The sequence below is a fragment of the Calonectris borealis genome, chromosome Z (assembly GCF_964195595.1).
Source record: "Calonectris borealis chromosome Z, bCalBor7.hap1.2, whole genome shotgun sequence".
Classification (NCBI taxonomy): domain Eukaryota; kingdom Metazoa; phylum Chordata; class Aves; order Procellariiformes; family Procellariidae; genus Calonectris; species Calonectris borealis.
This window is the reverse complement of record NC_134352.1, coordinates 66,021,327-66,044,244: the sequence shown is the minus strand read 5'-3', so window position 1 is coordinate 66,044,244 and position 22,918 is coordinate 66,021,327. Positions and strand designations below refer to the sequence as shown.

Genomic DNA, 22,918 nt, shown 5'->3' with positions numbered 1-22,918 from the left:
GACTTGTGCTCCAGGCCCTTCACCAGCTTCGTTGCCCTCCTCTGGACACGCTCCAGCACCTTCATGTCCTTCTTGGAGTGAGGGGCCCAAAACTGAACACAGGATTCGAGGTGCGGCCTCACCAGTGCCGAGTACAGGGGCACCATCACCTCCCTACTCCTGCTGGCCACACTATTCCTAATACAGGCCAGGATGCCGTTGGCCTTCTTGGCCACCTGGGCACACTGCCGGCTCATGTTCAGCCGGCTGTCAACCAGCACCCCCAGGTCCTTTTCCTCTGGGCAGCTTTCCAGCCACTCTTCCCCAAGCCTGTAGCGTTGCATGGGGGACTTGTACAGGACAGTGAGATAGCTATAACAATTCTCAAAATAAAATAAGGAAAAAAACAAGTGAAAAATAAATCAGATATGGGACAAAAGAAAAAGATAAGACTTCCGCCTCAAAATTGCATCCACGGATGGCATAGCAACTCATTCGTAGTCACATCTTTTTGTCCATTTTCCCTTAGAGACTTAAAGACTTGGGGAGGATCTGCTACTGCCATTTCTGGTCCTTCTCCTCAATTCTTTCCGTTACACATACCCATTCCTGTCTTGGAAGCAATGACGACCAAACAGCCAGAGCACTGCTATCACCTTCACTCCTTCCCCTTACCTGCAAATAAAAACACATCCTGCCTCTCCACCTTCTCCAGGCAAAGCGCAGTGAGAAAGCCACGTGGAAATCTCAGCCTCAGATACAGCCGCACAATTTAGCTTATACCGTATTTTGTGTTTCATTGAGCTGCCACTTCTTTGTCATGAATCTGTTTGAATCTGGACATTTTCCAAACAACATATTATTACCACTCCCTGATTCTCAAAGTGCAGCCCCAGCCAAGGATGCTTTGTCAGGGCAACTAATAGATAAAACTGGCAAGTTTTGCTGTAAGTGGAGTCTCCGGGCTGCTCCTATGCTCCTCAGCAGTAAGCTCCTATGCTTTATAGACACTTCAACATGCTTTACCTAAAGCAAAGAAGAAAAAATAATCTGACTTGAAAGACCGGTGTGATCTAATATATGCATCTCCTTTACATGGCTATGCCTACTGTCTCTGCAGCCGTGCAGAGACCTGCAGTCCAAAGGCACTTAAGAAGAGTAAACGTGTCAGAGGTGCTGCAAAGACATAACACTTCAATAATGCATCTAAAATTATGGAATACCAATGTTGAAGAAATGCTGCTGTTAATAAAAAATATTGTGCCTTGGAGATATATGTACTCTTGGCTCCAGCTAACAGCCCATGCCCTGCGGCACAGGAATTCCTACAACTTGTACGTGTTATCCCTGCTATGGCAACCGCAGATGCCTTTTCTACAGCTTATTAGCATAAGTAAGATTTACAAGCTACGTAAGTGTAACGCCTCATAAAGATACTTGTATTATAGGATAAAAACACAGTGAAGTTTAAGCCTTTCCCAAGACAACTTGTGCTAAATCCCTAAAGGTATTCACTCTAGAGAAATGATAAAGGTGATTTCTTGTAATATCAAAATGCTTCTCTGCAAATAGGTACTTTCTCATTTAAGTATCATGAAAAGAGAAACAGGATTTTTTTTCTGAAATATATTTTTAGGAAATTCTATCAGTTCCCTTCTTACTGAACGGAAAAGGTTTGGCTTCAAACATATCTGACAAAGTTTTTTCTCCTTTTCATAGTTCGTATCCAGTTAACATTTGCCTAGTTAACACTGGCAGCCACGACTGACAGACACAGTAGGTAAAAAATACGAGTAAAAAGTTCCAGCTTTCCACCAGGAATACTGCACTTATTCCTTGATCACCCCACAGATCTCATGCATCTCTCAGGCTGTTACTCACAAACAATTTAAAGATATCTAGAAAAAAAAACTTCTGCAGTTTTCCTCTCCTTTTCTCCTTTATGAGGGTTTTTTCCCTCAACACATAAGTGTCAGTTTGGGCTAAGAAATAGGTCTGTAATAGAAGGAATATAAAATGAAGACTCATCTGAATAACTTAAATTTTTTTGATATATATGTATATGCACCCTGCAAGTCAATGCCTACACCCCATAAATATCTCCTGTAGCACAGCCACAATGAGGTTTGCACCCACATTAAGGATTTTTGCATTCAGCTACGTCTAACAAATGGGCAAAGAGGAACGATACTTCACTCACAGCGCTGTGGTGAGACACTCACCCTAAGACTGATACAGCTATACCAGCAAAAACTAAGCTTTATGGGTATTGCCTATTTCACACAGAAAACTGGCTTGCTATGTACGGACAAAAAGCAGCTTCACTGGTATCGCTGGACTAATTTTACTTCTCCTGTAACGTGACATTCTTATTTTAATGAGGTGTTCCTGCCGTAGACCTGGCCAAGCACATGCTTTAACAGTTCATCAGAAATCTTGTTGAATAGTTGCCATTTCGTATTAAAAGAAATGAGTCTTAATAATTTTTTAAAGCTAGAGTCATGCTTAACGTACATACTGTTCTTGTGAAAAAGCAAAAATTAAATATGACTTTTTTTTCCTAATTCTAGTATATACGAAAACCAAATACGAACCAAACTATTTCCTATCCTTCTAAATACTTGCTCAGTTTACAAAAAAAACACAGAAGGTAAAAGCCATCCTATGAAAAAAAACCTATGATACTACAGACAAAAGCAGAGAACTGTGGACTGCAAAGTAACTACTAACACTGCAACGAGCTCAGTACAGCTCTGGTATAAACACATCTTAGCAAGTGTCTTTAAAATCATCCACATTTTGAAGGCAGACTGCAAGTTGCTTCATGCAATTTTGTTGGTTCAAGCTCCAGTTCTTATTAAACCGTTGCTGTTGTATTTCTAACTAAAGTGCATGTGATAGTGCCATTGTTCTTTCAAGGAAAAAACTCAGCAAGGATTACTCTTGCTACTATTCATTCCAATGCGTCCTTCATACCTTTCATTTGATTATTTATTTAGATGCTCTAAACATGCTCTAAATCTATGTAGATTCACAAAAAATGAAGATCTATCCATCCAGAACAGGAGAAACAACCAGTCTCATCCATTACAGCCTGGTCTCATGCATGCAGGGAAACACACAAAAATGTAATCCTCCTTTTTTTGTCCAAGTGAGTGCTTCACCCAAATGCCTCTAGGTCAAATTAAGCAAACAAGCATGAAACCCAAGTGGTTTCCAGTCCCTCATTCAGGTGTACTGTGAGGTTGGGTTTACCAGTACACATGAGAGATGGAGACAAGATAACAAAACCAGGCCAAAGGTAGCTCTGTAGTTTCCCGAATTGCATACTTATTACCTGTGTGATTTAAATCCCTTTTACAAGAAGTCTCAGTATTTGCATGAGGAAGCTCATGGTATATTCATGTTTCCTTACTCCGTGTCTCTTGATACCAGTAATTTGCCTCTCATCCTACACGTAGGATCTGAATGTCTTTTTGGGCGCCGACTTCTCGCGTCGTGGTGACAGCGTGCGGTGGGGTGCTGCTGTGCTCGGCTCACGCAGAGCCATCGCTCCGCTCCGTCACCTGGCGCTGGGTTCGCCAGCTGTGGATGCCTGCATGCCTGGCCGGGGTTTGGCAGGTTCAGACCCAGCCACGCTGGGGAGGCGTTGGCCGAGTGCTGGTATGGATAAGTGATGCACCCACGCCTGACAGAGAACACTCCTCGCCGTCCCCTGCCAACACGGACGGGTTCCTTTGGGTTTGGCAACCCTGTTTAACCTTGCGCTGGAGCAGAGTGGGCGAGTGCTCAGGCTGGGCAGCAACGAACAGCTGAGAGGGAGTTGAAGAAATGACTGTTAGCATACTTCATCCCTAGCTGCTGGAGTTTCCACATAGCTCATCGTTTGTAATGGAGGCAGGAAGGAACATACAAAGGATCGGACTTGCTCGGGAGAGCACGGTCTTGGGAACTGAAAGCATCAGGAACAACAACTGAGGGTCAGGAGATGCAACTGGATGCCTGGTTCTTCCACGAGTGTAGACCTGCAACGTCGATCTATCCTGTGAACATTTTGTTCCTTCCCACACTGTGGACTGTTGCGAGACGGGGGCATTAGCCCAGAACCGCTCTCATGCTGCGTGGCTCATGTACCCTCCAGGCCGGAGCCGGTTCTCGTCTCGCCAGCTCAGAGCCTACGGGCTACAGCCAGGAGCCCTCCCAAACACAACCGGTTATGCACTAAGTTTTATTTAAGGTAGCTACAGAGAGCTGATGAAGCACAACTCCTACACCTATTAGTCTCCAATACAGTCTCATCACAACAGCTGAAAGGATTTTGTAGGAGCCCTCTCACCTGGGTGAATTTCACTTCTTGTTACGAAAGGAAACTAAGACCAAACAAAGCACCAAGATTATCTCAAGTCACACAGTACGTAGGAGTATAAACATATGCATTTCTCATTAACTTTGTAGAACTGGATTTCAGGTGAGAGGCGCACTTTCGATAGTCCTCCAGCTTTTTTTACACTATTTTTGCATTATTGACAACTGATTTTTCAAACATCGAAAACATCGTCATGCTAACTTTTCTAGAAGAATAACTACATGGAATATACAAAAAGATACCAAGGTTTACTTGCCGCATCAATGTACTCACCCCTCAGTAATGTTACTGTGGGTTGCTCCTGAGCAATCCCGGTTTGACAGAGCACCAATAAATTGATATTTACAAGGAAACAATTTCACTGCTAAATCAATATTTCCTTTGAAAATGCTCAAATGTGGCTTGTATTTAGCAATTTCCAGTATGTACTGTAACACCATGCAGTAATCACCTTTTGTAAACACTGCTTTTATTCATGGTTTATAACCAGTGAATATTTTGTATTTAACAATGATTAAATGTACATTAGTAATTAATTAATTAATATGCTTTAGCTTTGATAATTTAGGTCACTTATGAACTTGTATAGCATAGCAAAGCATTAAAGATAATTTCATCTGAAATGTAAGACCTCTGTTTAATCAATGATAACGCACAATCACGTATTTTCTTTTCTGAACACTGAACTGTAACAAATCCTGCCATTCATGCAAAATTAGAAACCAAAAGGTAGACTAAAAATCATGAAAGTAACATCACGTACTGAAAACTGATTAGGTTCCACTAACAAAAGCAAAGTATATCATTAGATTGGGATATATTTCTGATGAACTTGCAATATGAATACAAAATACACAGATATTATTCAAGTAAAAGATTATCTATTAACCTTTCATTATTACTACGTATCTTATCAAGAAACAAGGCGTTTTTCATATTTCAATCCTCTTAAACAGATGCTTTTAAGTCTCTATAAAAGTCATTCCTAGTTTGAAAAACATCTTAAAATCGAACAAAACCAATATGCTCTAAATAGACATGGCATCATCTTCGGCTTGCATTTTTATCAGTAAAAAAAAAAGCTGGGAAAATTTGGCTGCTTTTTGCGCATTTACACACGATGTTTGGAGCAGCTAAAAAAGCTCTGAGTAGCGCATGAAACACTGGAGTGACCTCAGCAGATGCAGAAAGACATCAGTCTATCCATTGACGTGGGGGCTTACACACACACACAAGCCCATTTTTGCCATGAGAAGGACAGAAACATTAAAAAGGCTCACAGTCTGCAACAAATTAAACTTCCTCCAGTCCTCCAAAACCTCTGCTTAACAGCCGATTCTACTAACTCTTTATCAAAGAGATAACGATGCTAAACAAAACTGGCTATGGGCTCCTTCCACAGCCTGAAGAAGTACATTTAAAGACTCTCATTAGCCCCAGCACGCACTAGGTCAAGTTCTAGCTGAATCCAAACAAACTGTTGAAATGCCCCAGGCAATGGGAGTGATGCTCTAGTACCACCTTCCAGCCCCCCCCAAAAGCCGTACTTCTGCTCAATCTCCAAACCAGAGAACAAAACTGAAAGGGTGTAACAAGTGTAGTTCATCTGTATTGGACTGTATAGTTAACTAGGGAATTTATGTCTTGTCTAAGGCAAATCCCATTAAAAATGAGTTAGGATGTAACATTTGATAACTTCAGTGAATATTAAAGTTAATTTTTATACCCACTTCACCAGATTGATGTGCCTATCCTAATAATTACTGCTTAATTTAATGCTACATGTGTAAAAAGCATATTCCTAACTTTTAAAAACCAAACATGCTGCTCACTTTTAGACTGTTTTCTCAGCACGTATTAGGTGATGCGGATTCCCGATATTGCCCAGCCCACTGTAAGCACAACACATTTTTCCTGACTAGAACAAACATTTGCCTTGTCTATTGTTCAGTGTACTGCTGTATTAATTATCTCATATTAAAATAACAGTATAAATACATAAAGTCCCAGGTATGATTAGAAAATGTTCCAAGAGCAAAATGACTATGAAGCAAAGTTGAGCTATTCATCCGAGCCTGCAGACTCCAAGTCCCCCAGTAGTCAAAAGGTACAAGTCAAAATGGATCTTATCACTTCCAGTGCTGCCACCTCCGAGCCCATCAGCAGGCCACCCGGCAGACGCAGCACGGGTCTGCGTGACTCTCGCCGTCCAGCAAAGCTACATGCATCAGCAAAGGCAAGAGACCATCGCTGGGCAGGACGCGGGGTGAAAAGACAGATTGGGGAACAGATCGATTTGTGTAGAGCATGGTATTTCACAACAGCCAAGACACTCTAAAGGAACCTAAAAAAGAAAACAAAAACAAACCCCAGATGACTCCTCCCTCAGGAGCAATTAAGGCATGGTTTTGTCCTTGGAGGCACGCTATTCAAATGCCTGGGTGTAACAAGATCTGAGACCACCTGTCCTCTCAGCCTCCACTTCGGTCAGTCAGACAGCTTTAGTTTTCTATGACCAGGACATTTTTCAAGCTCTGATAATAATTGCAGGAACAAACCTAAAAGCCCTTTGTTCATCAGCATGCTTTTATTTATACCACATCTATAAAAAACTAAAAGGCACATGAGCACAGGAATAGCATCCACCTGGAAAGACAAAAAATTCACCACAACATAGTTATCAAATTCTTTTTCTTCCTGCAGTTCTACTTTAACCCAACAGTAGAGTTTTATTTTATATTGTTATATCATTCCTATAACCAATCTTTCACAGCTCTGTGAAACAAAGATCAGATTACAGATGTATATTCCTGACCACCAAAGAAAAATCATTACTTAATTTTTAGCCCCTAAATGCCAAGATTTGTTTCTGCAGAACTTTTCCAGAGCACTTTATCTTCTTGTATTTAAAATTTAGTCATTCCATTTTAAAAATCAAGTTCTGTAAGCAGGGCTGTACTGAAGGCTGTGCTAGAAATGCCAAGCTCTGACTATGTATCGACCAACTGCATCATCTTCACAGTCATGAGCTTCAAGAGCTCTCCTATAATAAAGCCTCTGAGACCTTTTCAACAATAACCAAAAAGAGCTGCAGAAAATCCCTCCCAGCTAGAAAATGTAAATATTTGTTTTTACTGATGCTAAGAAAAGAGGAAAAAGCAACTAATTATGAAAAATTACAAAATGCAATCTTACCTGGGTCCAGTATTCAGACATACAAAACTTTGGCCATGCTTCATAGTACAAGAAAAACACAGTCATTTTACTGAGAAATCTGAGCCCTGGGCTTTAAAGTTTATGCCATCCAAAGAGATATTCTACGATTTGTCAAATAATTCATCACATTAATATTTCTCAAGAGTAAATGTGCTTATAAATTTTCCAGCTAAAGTTTCCATTGCAAGTGAAAAATAATTTCATTTAAAGACACCCTTACATACTTAATTTCAGATTTTGGTTTTTGTAAGCTGTCTTCTTGCAACTAGTGTGTTTCAGAAAACCTCTGACGTGCACATACAGAACAGCTTTGTAAATCCAGAAAAGATACTTTCTGGCTTCTTGTTGAGCCACACTAGCCTGCATTTACTCCAAAATGGCACCCTCATCTCTGCTGGTTGCTATGGCCGCACCATACGTCAGGCTTGCACTTTTTTTCCGGACCTGTTTGTTTATGACAGGCCTAGGTGCTTCCTATTATGGTGCCTGCATCAGCACAGCGTGCATTCGCAGGAGCGGCGCCGGGAGCCAGCATCCACGGCCGAGGCGATCAGCATGCAGCAGAGGACGGAGATGCTGAGGAATCCGAGCATGCTCCCTGCAACACCACACACAAGGGTTGCTTCGAGACACGTTACACAGCATGCAAATAATGCATCCCATCTGGCTGAAGAAGGCCTTTTAACTCTAGTTTTCTGTGGCAGCAAAAGCTGAACACGGGTGAGCTAAAACTAAGAAGGAAGAATCCCAGGAAACCACATGTTTAGAAAGCAAATAAATACTGCATTTTGCAAGGGCTCAAGTACTTGCCTGTCCCCCTGGTTCTGAGATGCTGCTATTGAGCATCAACGAGGCAAGCATTTTAATTCACATAACAAGAGCACAATAAAAAACATCTTTGCAAACGTGCTCATCATTAACTTTCAAATGTAATTCTAGTATTTTATAGCTTGTTTCATTCATTTCAGCTATGAAAATGAAAACATTTTGTTTGTTTCATGTGTACTTGTAGGGGAGGTCCCTTTCTGCACAAGGGAAACACAGCCAAAACCAAAGGTATGGTAACTCTCACACTTCCCACACACCACTCCTAACGTATCGGGGCTTACCCACCATACAGTAGGAAACAAAGCGACCAACGCCATGTCTGTGGCAATAAAGCTTACCAGCGATAGCCAAAGATTCACGATACCGCTGACATACTCAAGAACCCCAACCACCTGCAAACCCAGCAGTAGCATAACTTAGGGCCCGGTCATTATCCTTCAAAATCATCTGCAGAATCACAAAGCAAAGCAAAACTTTTTTCTCAAAAAAAAAAAGGTCATAAAATCTTTTAAAAAAAAAAATTCAAATGTTCCTCTATTTGTCATCACTTATCACAGCCCCAGTAAAGTTTGGCAAATTTCAAGCACAGAAAATACGTTAACTGCTCAAAAGATGGTGTGTGTAAAAAGTCTATTTTCTAGTCCATCTTGCCCATTTTTCATTAAAACATGCGCAAAGATGCTCAAGTCCACAACGTCTACTTGGCAGCCTACTTTTCAGTTGTTTCTGCTGTTCATACTCTTTCTTGTTCTATTAATGAAACAGCACTACCTTGCTATTTACACTAACCCCTATGGTGCCTTCTGCTTACCATTCTTTCCTGCTGGAGTTGCACTACTTTTCCAGCGTCCCAAGCATGAAGTCTGTAGAAACACTGCTAAACAGCACAGCCAAAATGTCATCTTGGGTGTTTATCCTTTCTTTGTTCAGATCAGCTCTGAAAACTAACAACTGTTTCCTTGATCAGCAAGTACACGTGAATCATAGCCTCACTTTGCAAAACACACTCTTCGTTTAGACCACCCTTTGAAGCTCCAATAGGTGGCTGATGTAATATGAAAATCATTGTTCCTATATATATGAAACCTTCAGGGTGAGGTACCTTTCAGTTTACATTTTACAGCACGTAATATACACTGACACCTTGAGAAAGAGTAAGACAAAATATCTGGCACCTTCATTTGTAGTCCCTGCAGTTAAAATAACTTTTTCGGTACCAACTGGTGCATTGCTGGCTTCCTGAATCTATTGACTGGTATCAGGATACAACAAGGGAAGGGTATTCCATAATAAAATTCTACCTATCCACTTAATGGTCCTCCTCTTAAAATTTTATTTATGTTAATTAAAATATCCGTATTGTTAGTCATTTTGCTCTTGGCCATTAGAAAAGACATTTCTGTTACAACTGTTCATTCTAAATCGCAAAAATCAAGTTTATGAAAACATTAGTATCTCAGCTGGCAGCATGAGGTTGTCTGTAATTCTGGGTAAAATTATTGAATTAGGGCTATACGGCCAACCTTGGCCACAAGAAGATCAGATAGCCTGTTTAAATACCTGTTAACGCCCGCTTGAACAGGTCCTTTCAATCATGTAAACTAATTCAATTAAAAACCACATATCATTATATCCATCAAACAATACTCTGGGCCTTATGTATCTGGGGAATATGACTGATGTAGCGGAATGGTTATGAGGTTGCAGTCAACCATATACATTTCCTCTAAGGTCCAGCTGTTTATTCCAGAATAAGAAGAACACTGACTTTGTTTTGATTGCTTCATATGATTTTGAAAAACCTGCTTGTAAGTGTCTTCAAAAAGACAAACTTCAAGCAAAAAGAAAATGCCACTGGTTAGTGAACACAGGCAAATGAAAGCTACCATTAACACACATTAAATTAGTGAGGGAGAATGACGAAGGAGCCTGAAAACCAGCCTGGACTAGTGCACATTAAAGTAATTGCTGCCTCATTAACATTTTGCCAACATCTAGTGTTGATAAGACTGGATTGCATTCTGATGTTCAGGAAACCTGCTAATGAGTGATCTTCTAGCTGAAAACCCACGTATGCAGCGGGGAGTGCAGGGAGTCCTGCCGCTGACTGCGCCATGCAGACACTAACTGAGCAGCACGGCTGAACACGTGAGAGCGGCTGCAAGATGCTCTGATGGATGTTTCCAGACTTGGACTGCCACAAACGCATCTTAACTGCTCCACCTCAGTTCCTGCGAAACAGAAATACTTCTGATCTGTAAATCAAGTGACGTGAAAGTCAGAGTGTATCACTGTACCACAGTGCAGGCAATTTTATTTTAACCAGAACTTGCAGTACATGCAGAACTTGCAGTAGATGGAAAAACAAACTTAAAGATCTGTGCTGTTTCACAGGTGAACAGCTAACTCAGATAATAATATTATGTGTTTTATATTCTGGGCTGTTTTAAATAGATCCATAAGCTACTTCCATACTTTTTCTACAAATTAGAAACTACCCTTGACCAGGAAAGATGAACTCTTACTATGCAAAACTACATATTAATTGCAACTCTGATATTTCTTATCTATAATAAAAGATCAAAATCATTCAAATTTTAAACTGGAAGCAGACCTTCCAGTTACTTTCCTTTGCCCTTTTGCTTTCCCTCCCCAACTAAAACAAATGGCAAAAATGCATAAACCAGCAGCCTCTTCCATAGCAATTATGAGCAGAGGGTTCAATTAAACGTTGTCTTGCTAAGCGATCTTATAGAAGTATTCAGTCAGCTCAATTTCATTAGCTGATCATGTATTAGTGGGTTACAACTTAATTCATTAGAAGTAGAAAGCTGTCTAAATTTTATTTGTAGATAATCTCGTAAACAGGCCCTGCACATCAGCTTGATCCAGTGTTGCTCTGCTGCTTGTGATTTATAGCAGATGATACTATTGCCTTTGCAGCTCCATTTCCACACCCGGAGCAGGCAAGCAGAGCCGACGACAGGCAGAACTTGCCCTAGCACAGCAGCGTCTCCCTTGGCTGGAGATTCAGATGGAGCAGCAGTCCCACTGCAGCACGGCTCCGCCACCAGCCACCGCAACAGGGCAGCCACGGGGAAGCTGCAGCTGACCTGCTCAGAGGTGAACCCCAGCTCAACAGGCAGTGCTGGCCACCGCCCTGCTCACACGGTTTCAAGGCAGTAGCATCACTTTCTGTCATGCCTTCGCTTGCCTACATTCAGTTTTGCAGCTACACAGGGGACTGGCTGCAAGTTAACTAGAACTGGGATCAATTTCTATTGAGATACGCTCTATTTAAAAAAAAAAATCAGAATAGGACATATCCATCCACAATACACTTAATTCTGTGGTAAGTCTCCTAAACTCGGGAAGTTTTGGCAGATGATACCAAAACCCCTACTAACGTAACTGAGACAGGAGACCAGTTTCTTAGTGCAGTTTCTTTATGAGGCAGGGGCTGAACTGACGTTTCAGCAAACACCACATTCATTATACCACAACTTTACATAATAGCAGAAGCTGCCTCTTACTGGAAACACAAAATTTATTACAAAGAAAAAAAATAGAAGAAAAAAAAAGAATGGCCACTGCTCTCTGAAATGCTTCATATCTTACAGTGTAACCTTGATTACAGCAGCACACTACTATGAATACAATGCAGGAGTTCTTGGTTCTAAATACTGTCACAAGGAGCCACAAGTATTTAGATACTTATCATGCCTTTCAGTAGCCATGAATTCTACCTTTATTATTAAGCAAGAAGTTATGAAGTACTCATGTCCATGAAGCCTTTTTGAAGTAAAACCTTTGGGGGGGGGGGGGAATCAGTATTTTTTGTAAATGCCACAAAAAGGCACATCGATGTTTGCATCTTAATTTTAAATAATTCAACTGCTGGAAAAACTTCATAATTTTAAATTCCTCTATTATGGTGGTTGAAAGGAAAGTTACTTTCCCACATCAAGTCCTAGTTATTTAGTCTATAACATTTTGTCTATATTGTTCTGTGCCATTACCCTAAAAGGAAAGAATCTTTCATGCTGTGGCATCTCCTATAATTAAAGAGGCTACAAAAAGGGCTGTTTGTGTGCTGGTATGGACCATTTGCTTATATTTATGGAAAAAATTATCAAGTTATTAGTGATTGGAAAGCTATGCAATCCTAGAAGCAGCTAAGAAGCTGGAAAGTGTTAAATCATAGCAACCCTCAGAGAGTCATCATTCCTCTTACGTAGCTCTCACATCCAGGACTTTTTAAGGAAGCAGCAAATGAGAAATGCAGCCATCAATTTGTTTTTTTCTAAAATTTAACGTACAGCCTGAATCTGTGAGATTAAGGGTTCCTAACTTGTTTTGGAGCCTTGAAATGCCAGTGTTCTTTGTATCAACCATTATAGGTCAACTGTAGGCTCCTTTCCGTTGGCGCAGAACAGGACAGCCTGCACGGTGTACTTCTGTTGGAGAAGAGCCCCGACAAAGAGCGGAGGGGACTCACCCCACCACCCAGTTAAGATGTTTCCAAATCACAAACGCCTGCTCGTCATGGCCCAGGGAGGCAAATGTTTGCCATCGTGTACCCCCACAAGGAGAAGGGGCTACTTGCAACTCAGACACCTTGAGCCTCACCCACCACACTTGCTTCTTTCTCAGCAACAGACCTACAGCTCTATCATTCCACCAAAGCCCCCACTTACTATCCCCACAGAAGAATGGGACATTTCATGGTTTTTCTCATTTGACACCAACGCAAAAGCTCCTATGGAAGCAGACGCGTTTGCACAGAAGAGATTCAGCCACTGCCGAACTGGCACCACTACTCCATCCACTTGTTTCTGAGAAGACAGAAGTGTTCATAAATGATACGGAGGGGTTGATGCAAGCCATCTGCACGACAGCAAGTTTCACCCATGATCTCGCTGCAGCACGTCCTTGCGCAGTACAGCCAGCAAAGTGCTATCTCCTTGGGGGGGTGGGGGGGGGTGTGTGTGTGCACGCGCACGTGTGTGTGTACACACGCGCACCCCCCCTCACTCATCACTGCGGTTACCCGAGGGCAAGTCTGCTGTTCTCCAGAAGCGTGAGTAGTCTTATATGGGAGCAAGTAAGGTTGTGCACAGGGAACTGCACTCCAGCCCAGGTCTTAAAATCCTTCAGCGCATGGAAAGGGAGGAGTGTGCCTGTGAAAGTAGTCCTTCCTTACCTCCACACTCCTCTTTCCCTTTTGTCTTGTTATGAGGTACCACAAAATTGGGGAACCCACACAAACATGCATTAATTCAAATTCAGGCTCACCACTTTATCAGTATCCCTTTACTCTGTCACTGTACAAACTAAAATCCTTAATGTATAAAAAATTTCCTGATGCTGCATTCAACAAGCTTTTTCTTGCCAACAGCTGTCCCTTAATTGTAATCTTCATCCGAAGCAGCGCTCTAAAGAGCTAAGCAAATCCTCGGATTTTCCTAGAAAGATCTGGGAACATCAGAACCAATTAAACTATCGTGTCAGCCAGCCAAGTGCAATGGTATTGCCAGACATTATGTAAGAAGACTGTCACATAACAAACCCCATCGAGTTTTTCATCTGGATATACAAGCTCTTTAAATCTGAGAAGCAAAACAGAGATACTGCCTGCTCTGCAACAATTTAGTCATGACAACAAGAAGCTTCTTTTCTACTGTTACATTTCCAGCACATATTTTTCCTGTGCAATAGCTGAAACTCAAGAGAATGACTGATGTTTAAATCCTCTTAAATGGATATGACAACATTATCCTGTCCCTTAATTGGAAACAGGTCCCTCTAATCGGTGGCTATGACAGAAGAGGATACAATTTTATTCTGGCTGAGGTTCCACATTTGGAAAAAGTGTTGCAAAAAAATTACGCTCCTACATATGAAATGTAATTTCTGACGACAAGCTCCTAACCGTGTGACGAACCTATCCCCAAAGTTGGCAGCAAGAATTAAAAAAAGACAACGCTAAAAAATAGTCTGTTAATAAAAGACTGAGCCAGTGGCATGAGCTATGTTTACGAGTTCTAGACTCAGCCCATCTAGGCTCCTACAAAATTACTGACCACCATAGCACTTAATCTTTTCCACAGCATAAGACAAAGATAAAACAGATGAATGGACTAAATCAGGAGTCAGAGCCTGTCATCAGCTCCATAAATTTTGGGCATGGGAAAACTCATAGAGCTGCTGTCAGCCTGTGGGAACACGATGCTGCTTCTCCATCCAGTGGCCGGTGCCTATGAAGAGCTCCCAAGAGGCAGGGGGGCCTTCTGGCCCTGCTCCTCTCGCCCCAGCGAGGGTCACGCAGGAATGTGGGCAGCCGGGCTCTCCCCTGCCCCTGGGAAAACCCAGCAGAGGTAAAACATCACTTCTCTTTGAAGCATGTTAGGGAATTTATACATGGTCCATTATTTGAATTAAGTAATTAGTTTAGCCTCACTGTTTCCCCAGATATTACATTAGCCAGCTCTCCGTTGCCTTTGTGAGCCTTTTAGCACTGTAAAGGAGGAAAGGAAAAACACTTTTTAGCAGCAGGAAAATGTGATGATAAAACAGCTCAAATTAGCAAGGGACTTCAGGAGGGAATGTAAAAAAAAGTCACCGAACAGATTTCAAGTTGTCTTTGTTTCCTTCAAGTGTAATTTTAGTTTACATTAAATGTTTACAGGTGGGTAATTTTTTAAAATAAAGTATCATTAAGATTATTGTTTGAGCATATATAACAGGTGACAAGTACAGGACCATAAACATAAGCCAAAATCCCACTAACATTTGCACCGAGTGTTACATTAGCATACTCTTTGGAAGTGCTTCGATAATGATATACAGTCTTCGGAATGCTTTGGGCATCTTCAAAGCACTCAATCTCAGAAAGTTTTTTTTTTAATAGTAACTAGCACTAGTAACTGCCTGTAAATAGACTTGTGCGTTAATCTGTGAGCATTTGCACATACTGGTATACAAGTTGGACAACTCTAGGACAGTTTATACTTAAAAGTGGTTTCATAGTTAACATGGTCAAACTAAATGAAACCTAAATCATCTTAGCTTTTATAGCTAAAAAAGCTTCCTGGAGAAAAGGCATGCACATAAGTTTACAGTGGGAAAGAATACCCAATGAATGACCTTTTCCAAACTCTTGTGCATTACCAGTTATCAGCAAATCCTGCAAAAACGCTGTCATTTGCAGTAAACTGAAACAGAAGCAACATGAATTGAAACTTTTTCCGTCTCTAAATTCAGATACGCAGACACGCAAAAGGAACACACTAGAGATGTCTGATGCAAAATCCTGATTACAGAAGTGAAAATACACTTTTGCATATCAGTTTCATTATAAGTATTCCTCCACGTTCGACTAATCTACAATTAATGCTGATTAGCAGACAGTGGTTGCTACATCTTTATTATTGGCATTCTTCATTTATTTATTGTCTGCCACAGAATAACTCTCAGATCCATAATCAGGGACTTAAGCTAGGTACCGCATAATGGAAGAAGATAGTTCTGCTCCCAGAGAACTTAAAATCTATTAATTTTTGCTTTAATCTTGTTTGGCAGAAAAAGAAGAGGGGGTTATTCATTAAAAAAAGAGCAAATGATTTAAAAAAAAGGAAAAACCATCACCCTGCAACCTGGAAATTTTAAAAAGATCATTTGCTTTACAAGTGTATCAAAGCGTACCTCTGTCTGAAGTTAGAAATCACAATCAGCAAGCTAGTATCCATCTAAAAAATATGTTTTTCAACACAGATACTACTTACAATTCAGTTTAGCAGAAACTGATATGGGTTAGCAACTCTGGAAATCAGAACAGTTAAATACAGGCGTCTAATTATGCCTTGGAATCCTATCTTTAGTGACCCAAATTGGTAAACTACCGCCTAAAATGAATTTATTTCTGTTCAAGTAAGCATCATGCAGAAAAACACAACAAAAGAGCCACAGCCCACTGACGTTAGCCAACATGAACAGTACATGGTATAGAAAATCAGAAATAGGTCTCCAAAAATTTAAGACATCTTAGTCGATTTTCCGAATTTAAGGTGCTTCTTATTTGTCTTCTAGTTTCGGAGCCTTTCAAGACTACAGGGTTTCTACAGGAGAATGAGAAACTTCCTGTGCTTTTAAAATGAAGCTGGGATTCTCTTGTTAGTACCCAATTCCAGAAGCTGGTAACTTAAGAAAGCTCCAAGTATTGTAAGAATTGTAACAACATAATGACAACCGACAATATTTTAAATACTATGTCCTTTTGAAAACAGATTTATTTATGAACTACGCCTACGGGTGCATGACAGACCTATCCATCAGTTACTTCATGCGCAATGCCTCCAGGCACTTGGAAGTCTGCTTTTCACAGGGATGGCTGGGAAATGGGACATCATCTGGATATTACAATCATTCTGGTGTAACTTCGGCAGTCAAGCATTACAGCTGGCTTCCTACAGAGCTGACCTAGAGCACGTTTTCAAAGTTTTTGGAGTTACACTTACTGCCACAACGTGCAGGGGGTCATCTGGAGATTGTGGAGAGCACCCCGCTCTGCTTCAAGCAACTCTAAGCAGGGAAAAGGCTCTTTTCATACATCTGCATCATCCCACTTTCAGTCATCCAAAGCTGTGAGCTGGCACGTCATAGACTACTGCTAATTGAGCACGAGGGGCATCTAAACAAAATAAATACCCTTTGATTGGGATATGCTAACGCGAGTCCTACGCAAGCATTACCGATGGTAAGGGGATTCCACACAGACGTAATCAACTGTTCAGACTGCCAACTCACTGGACAAAGAGGGATCGGAGATAAGACTCATTCCTTGACCTACTTCAGGCACTCAGGACACACAATGCTGTTTCCTCCCTGGATTTTTTTCCTCTACTATGGCAGCCTTTGCATGATGGGCAAAAGCTCTTACCTGGCGCACAGCTCAGCTCTTATGCCGCCCCTTATGTCTTGCACATGCTCACATAAATAAGGAAAACTAACACTGATGAAAATGCTGTTATATACAAAAAAAGAGGGAAATAAATAAGGGAAGTGGCTGAGAGACTGAAAAAACCCCAATCCATCAATCTTGCGGGCTAGTTCTTAAAGAAACCCAGAGAAAGGAGGGAAACACTGTGAGAAACCATGTCTGTACCAACAACATTCCTTTTCCTGATTTTGTCATCTGATTTTACAGGACTTACTCTAGGGATAGAGAACTGGGTACTCTCGAATATTCATTGCTGTACTGAATTCTACATCCTTTGCCTTAAGCGAAGTTTCTCTACTTCAGTTTTTCTGTAAACTGAAATAGTATAATTTACTTATATGCCTCACAGAGATGTCACAGTTTGCAGTTGTATTACAATAGCAGGTGCTGTATAAATGCCAGATACATTTTAATAAACAAGAGTAAAATGATTCTTTAGAACAACTTGTTACACACCTAAAAACAAAATCCTCCTGCACTAAATTTTCTCACATTATTATATGGGCTTGCTGGTTTACATTCAAGATTGTTCACATTATGGTTAATGGCACTGATTTACTTTTTTTTATTTCCTTAAAAAAAAACCCAAAAAACAACCCCCCAAAAAACAAACACTAAAGATGTCACAGATTTCTATACAAGGGGAGCAGATGTCCCAAAAAAGGGGAAAAAGTTTATCTTAATAATTGAGCATGACCTGCAGAACCAAACAGCAGCTATTCCTTCCCAATCGTGCTCTTTCTAAATACTGCCACATGAAACAGTAAGTAGCAATAAAGTGCTTTAGACATGTATATCCGTTTGTGATAGACCAAGCAGACTGAAGCAATACATTACTGCAATATAAAAATCCCAGTGTTGATGTAAAGCTTGGCATCATTCTTAATGACCTTCAGATTAACTATGACAACTAGGCTTACTGCGTACCCTGCATTGATCCCTTGTTTGCGTGATCTTATGTCGGAAACAACAAGATGAAAAACTTCTTCTGAATCACATTTTCCTTTTCATTTGAATAAACACACGTGAAGAATGTTTATCCTCTAATGTATGGCAAACAATTCTTTAATTAGTTCAAACAAATACAAACAAAACATAGTATCAGATGTAGCACCTTTATGTTTACTTAAAGATGCAAAGCAGTTGTCATGTTTTATTTTAAAAACAAATTCTCTTTAGGATCTGAATATAATTGGCAAAACATAAGACGCCTTGATTCGCAATTAGTTATATCTGATTCTAAAAATGGCTTGTCCTCACTGTTCATAAAATATACTGCATATTCTATCTGTTTTAGGGAGGTAATAAATACTTGAAGAATGTCCAGGATCTTGTGAAACAGTGGCTACACAGACATCACAAATCAGGGAACTGATAGGTGTTCAAACTTGTTAGCAAGGAAAGATCAGGCCCTACATGTTAGTCTGATCTTACTTTCTTTGAAAACAACGTCACTGGATTCAAACAGTGCTAAAACAGACTCTGAAACTCTTGACTTTGTGACTTGCCGGTACATACGCAATATGCCCTGAATAATGAGATCTTTCAACTGGCAATAAAAAACTGAAAACACAATTCTGAGAATAGGGCCATGCCAGGCAGATAGTTACTCTTAAAACGGAGATTTAATTGCTGCTAAGAGTCTCTAAAGACAAGAAAAGCACATGGCATATTATATTATGGGACTAAACCTCAGGAGAGTGCAAACACCTCACATCTTACACACAATGAGTTGAACATGCACTTAAAAACAGTCAATAAGAAACAGCAGGTATTTGGTAAGGGCAGTCAAAGCAAAACAGTGGAATTTTAAAAAGGCACAAGCTGAGTCAAAAACACTATTTTCTGACTTAAAAAAAAATCCTAACTGCAATTAAAATGGTTAAAAGGTGCTAAAATATAGATCATCAGCTGCTTTTGCAGACATATGAGAGGCAAAACCAGCCTATTTATTTGATTAAAACTTTCTTCTTCTTTCATTGCACATGTAGCTCCCCATATACTCAGAATATCAGTTGATGACAAATATAAAAATAAATTCTGAAGCAAGACAGCAGGTTCATTAATTCGGCTTTAAAAATTAACTCCAGAAATGTAGCTACATATCGTTTGCAAACCAAGAACACGAAAGAAAGCGTACTCATGAATGGAGCATGGTCCCCGGCTAACACACATCCTCAACTTGCAGGAAGGGAAGGAAGGGCACGCTCTGCCTCAGAAACATACCTCTGGATCTAGGTGTCTATCGTGACTATTGTGATGGCACCTTGGTTCTGAGTGAGAACTTCCATAACAAATCGTCTTATGAGAGCTGTTAGCATTACTATTTACAAATAAAATTCAGCGTGCAGCTCCCCTGGGATCAAGAACTACCTTTACCACCTTTTCATGCCACTTTCTACACCATTTTCCAGGAAAGATCCCTAGTTCAGAACGGGATGCTGGAAAAGAGCGAGCAACTGAAGGGATTATCGCCAGCAGCCAAAACCACTCTCTTTTTGTTTTTAAATTGAGACACATAGGGAAACACTGTAGCTTTCCAAGACCTGCATCACTTTCACAACTTGTCCTGAAATTTAAGAAAACTGTGGCTAAACCACAACAAAAGCCTTTCCTGCACCCACGCGCGCAGAAGGCTGTTGCCTCCCGCGGCAAGTTGCTCAGCCCGGGGTGCTCCGCCGACACGGGGATGCGGGCCGGGGGGGGCCCAGCCGCCGCAAGCGCCACCTGCCCCGGGCTGCGGCTGCGGCTACGCCACCCCCGCCCGCGCCCCGCGCGGTGGGAAGAGCCGGGGCGGCGGCGGCGGGCTCCTACCTTGTTCGAGGCCATTTCGCTGACGGAGTGCCTGGTCTGCAGGGTCTCCAGCTGGTCCAGGCACCAGTCCAGCTCCTCCAGCGTCTCCCCGGCCAGTTTTTGGTAGGCCTCCTCTGCGAAGAGAGAGGGAAAGGCGTACTCAGTTCGCAAGCGTTTCACAGGGCTAACGGCGAGCTCCAGCGGCTCCATCCTCCGCTGCCCGGTGCGCACACATGAGTGCTGCTCCCTCATATTGCCAGCCCGGGCGGCGGGCGGCGCGGCTCTTCCCCGCCGCGGGGCCGAACTCCTCTCCGGAGCCTCCGGGTCGGCGAGCGGCGGCGCCGGCGGGAACTTTCCGCCGGCCGGGCTCGCCGCCTGCCTCGCCCGCCCGCCCGCCCCGGAGCCGCGGCGGGCCGCAGCGCCGCCCCCTCGCGGGCAGCGCCGAGCTCCGCGGGCGCGCAGCAGCCCCGCGGCGGCGGGAGGCCGGGCCTGCCGTCGGCGGGGCGACGCAGGCAGGGATGAATCAGCGCGGCCGCCGGCTGCGGCCACCGCGCTTCCTGTTTTCGCAGCTCGCCGGCGGCAGGGCTGCTGGCGGGGACCCGCCGCCCCCCCGCCCGGAGCCGCCGCGGGCTGGGGAGCCCCGCAAAACCCGGCGCGGAGTCGGCCCCGGCCTCGGCGCGGCACCCACCGGCCGCGCGGAGCGGTCGTCCGCGTGTTTTCTTACCTACCCACAGGGGCACCATGAGAGATAATTGGTTAATGTTTATAAAATGAGGGGAAGATGTAAAAACACGTGTAAGTGCTCGGGATAACGATGACCCGCCGCAGCACCAGCTGTTAGAGGAGTGTTCAAAGAACTGCAGTAGTGTCGGCGCTAACCCGAAAGCCCCTCCGTGTGTGTGTGTGCCTGTGCGCGAAGAATCACATGCTGGCTGTAAGCAAAAAAAGGGCTGATGAACGTTCTGGAACTGGACCCGGCAACACAACATGGGAAATGGACCCGAAAACGGTATGGAAAGTCACGGTTTAACCAAAACTGCTGTATGTCACGTTGGAGCTAAACTGTCTAAACACTTGCAGAAGTTTCACTTACAGGGAGGAAGGCATCCCCTTCTTCAATAACTCTCCAACAGCAGGAGAGTTGTTGGTATGCAAATAACTTGAGAAAAATAATCCCATGTCGAGGGCGCGAGCAACACCTACAAAGCCTGGCTATTTTTTTTTTCTGATGTAGATCGGAAGGGTAGAATGCTTCTCCACGCTGAACTCAGAGCTGAGTGAGTTTTAGCCCAGGCACGCTGTCTTGCAAGCTGTGTGTCTGAAACATCAAGCTTTGAAACTCCTGGCATGCTAAGTGCAAACATAACTCCAAGGTAGAGAAATGTTTGTTCAGTGGGCTTGTTATTGCCATCTAAAATATCTCCCTTAACTTGTTTCACATCAAATTAACCTTATTTTCAAAATGTCAGACAAGCAAAAAATCAGGCAAACAAATTAACTAAAACTCCTTTTTAAATAGAACACCCCAGCATGGGCTACTGCCAAATAGCTCAGTGCAGTACTGTTCAACATCTAGGATACTAGATTCGTATCTTTTCACATTTCAGAGCACATGCGCAAAAACTTCGGGTTCCTTCACAGCTATTAAACTTTGCATACTTGTGGCTATTGCAAAAACACTCCACAATTTTGAATAATGTCCATTCACCTCTGGAAAAAGGCAATGCGAGAAGAAGAAATTTGGCTTGAGATTAATTGGCAGAACCATTTAAAGAAAATTTTGCAGTGCCTGCCTATATCATGATTAACCTGCTGCTTCATCAAACGCAACGCTAAACGATACCCAACAAAAACCATCCCCATTGAATTGTAAACACTGTCTTTCAGACGTGTCATACTTATTATAAATGCTATCTGATCCAAAAGAATTCCCCTGGCAAATAAAGTCAGGATTTTCCAGCCTGTTTATCCATCAAAAGAGAATCTGTGACGTTCTGCAACACAGCAGACACCAGAGCTCACTACTTCTTGAACATGACTGGTTTACTGACCTCACAGTGTAGATTTCATCAAGATCAGTACTGGAAATAGAAATAACTCTGTTTATAATATGTTTGTAAGTGTACTGTGTTAAATGCTTTTGATGAAGTGGAGACACGATTAACGTATGCATAGTTATCTGATGACCTTATACAATGATTTCATTGAGGATAAAATGCATAATGAAGTGAGGTAAAACGAATCTGTATGACATTATTTTGTTGCTACCCTGCAGCATGCCCTTCAGCAGTTCTTGAAAATCAGATATTGGGAAACTTGTGTTTTTCTTCACAAGTAAACGTCATCCCTTCTAATACTTAAGAGAGTAAAAAGGTATGGTTTTTCTGAGAAGTATGAAAAGAACAAAATAAACTTGAGGGATACCATATTTAGGTAAAAGTAATAAAATGCTCAGTTTGTTATTTATTTTAAAACTTATTTTTCTTGTTATCCATGTAGCCGTAATAGATACTACTAACAGCACCTTACATTCAGGAATCTTTACCTACTATCCACCTTCCCAGTATATCTCAAAGCACATCAGAAGCCAGAATCCATCGCTCACAAGGAAGTCCCATCACCTTAGGATGTTTCTCACAATCTGTCATTTCTGACTCCCACACTTCACGAGTCTGTGGCTGCCGTGGGGACCCGACTGACCACTCAGACCAAGGAAACTTCTGATGGCCCACGCTAGG

The 22,918-nt window shown here is 42.0% G+C and overlaps 1 protein-coding gene across 2 annotated transcripts in view; it reads right to left on the bottom strand.

Moving 5' to 3' along the window:
- Nucleotides 1-22,918, bottom strand: part of PDE4D (phosphodiesterase 4D) — a 534,058-nt gene that overhangs the window by 29,661 nt on the left and 481,479 nt on the right. For both annotated transcript variants that reach the window (XM_075137366.1, XM_075137367.1), the window contains one exon: nt 20,202-20,314. In XM_075137366.1, the coding sequence (XP_074993467.1) occupies nt 20,202-20,314 (113 nt within the window). The remainder of the gene's footprint in view (nt 1-20,201; nt 20,315-22,918) is intronic.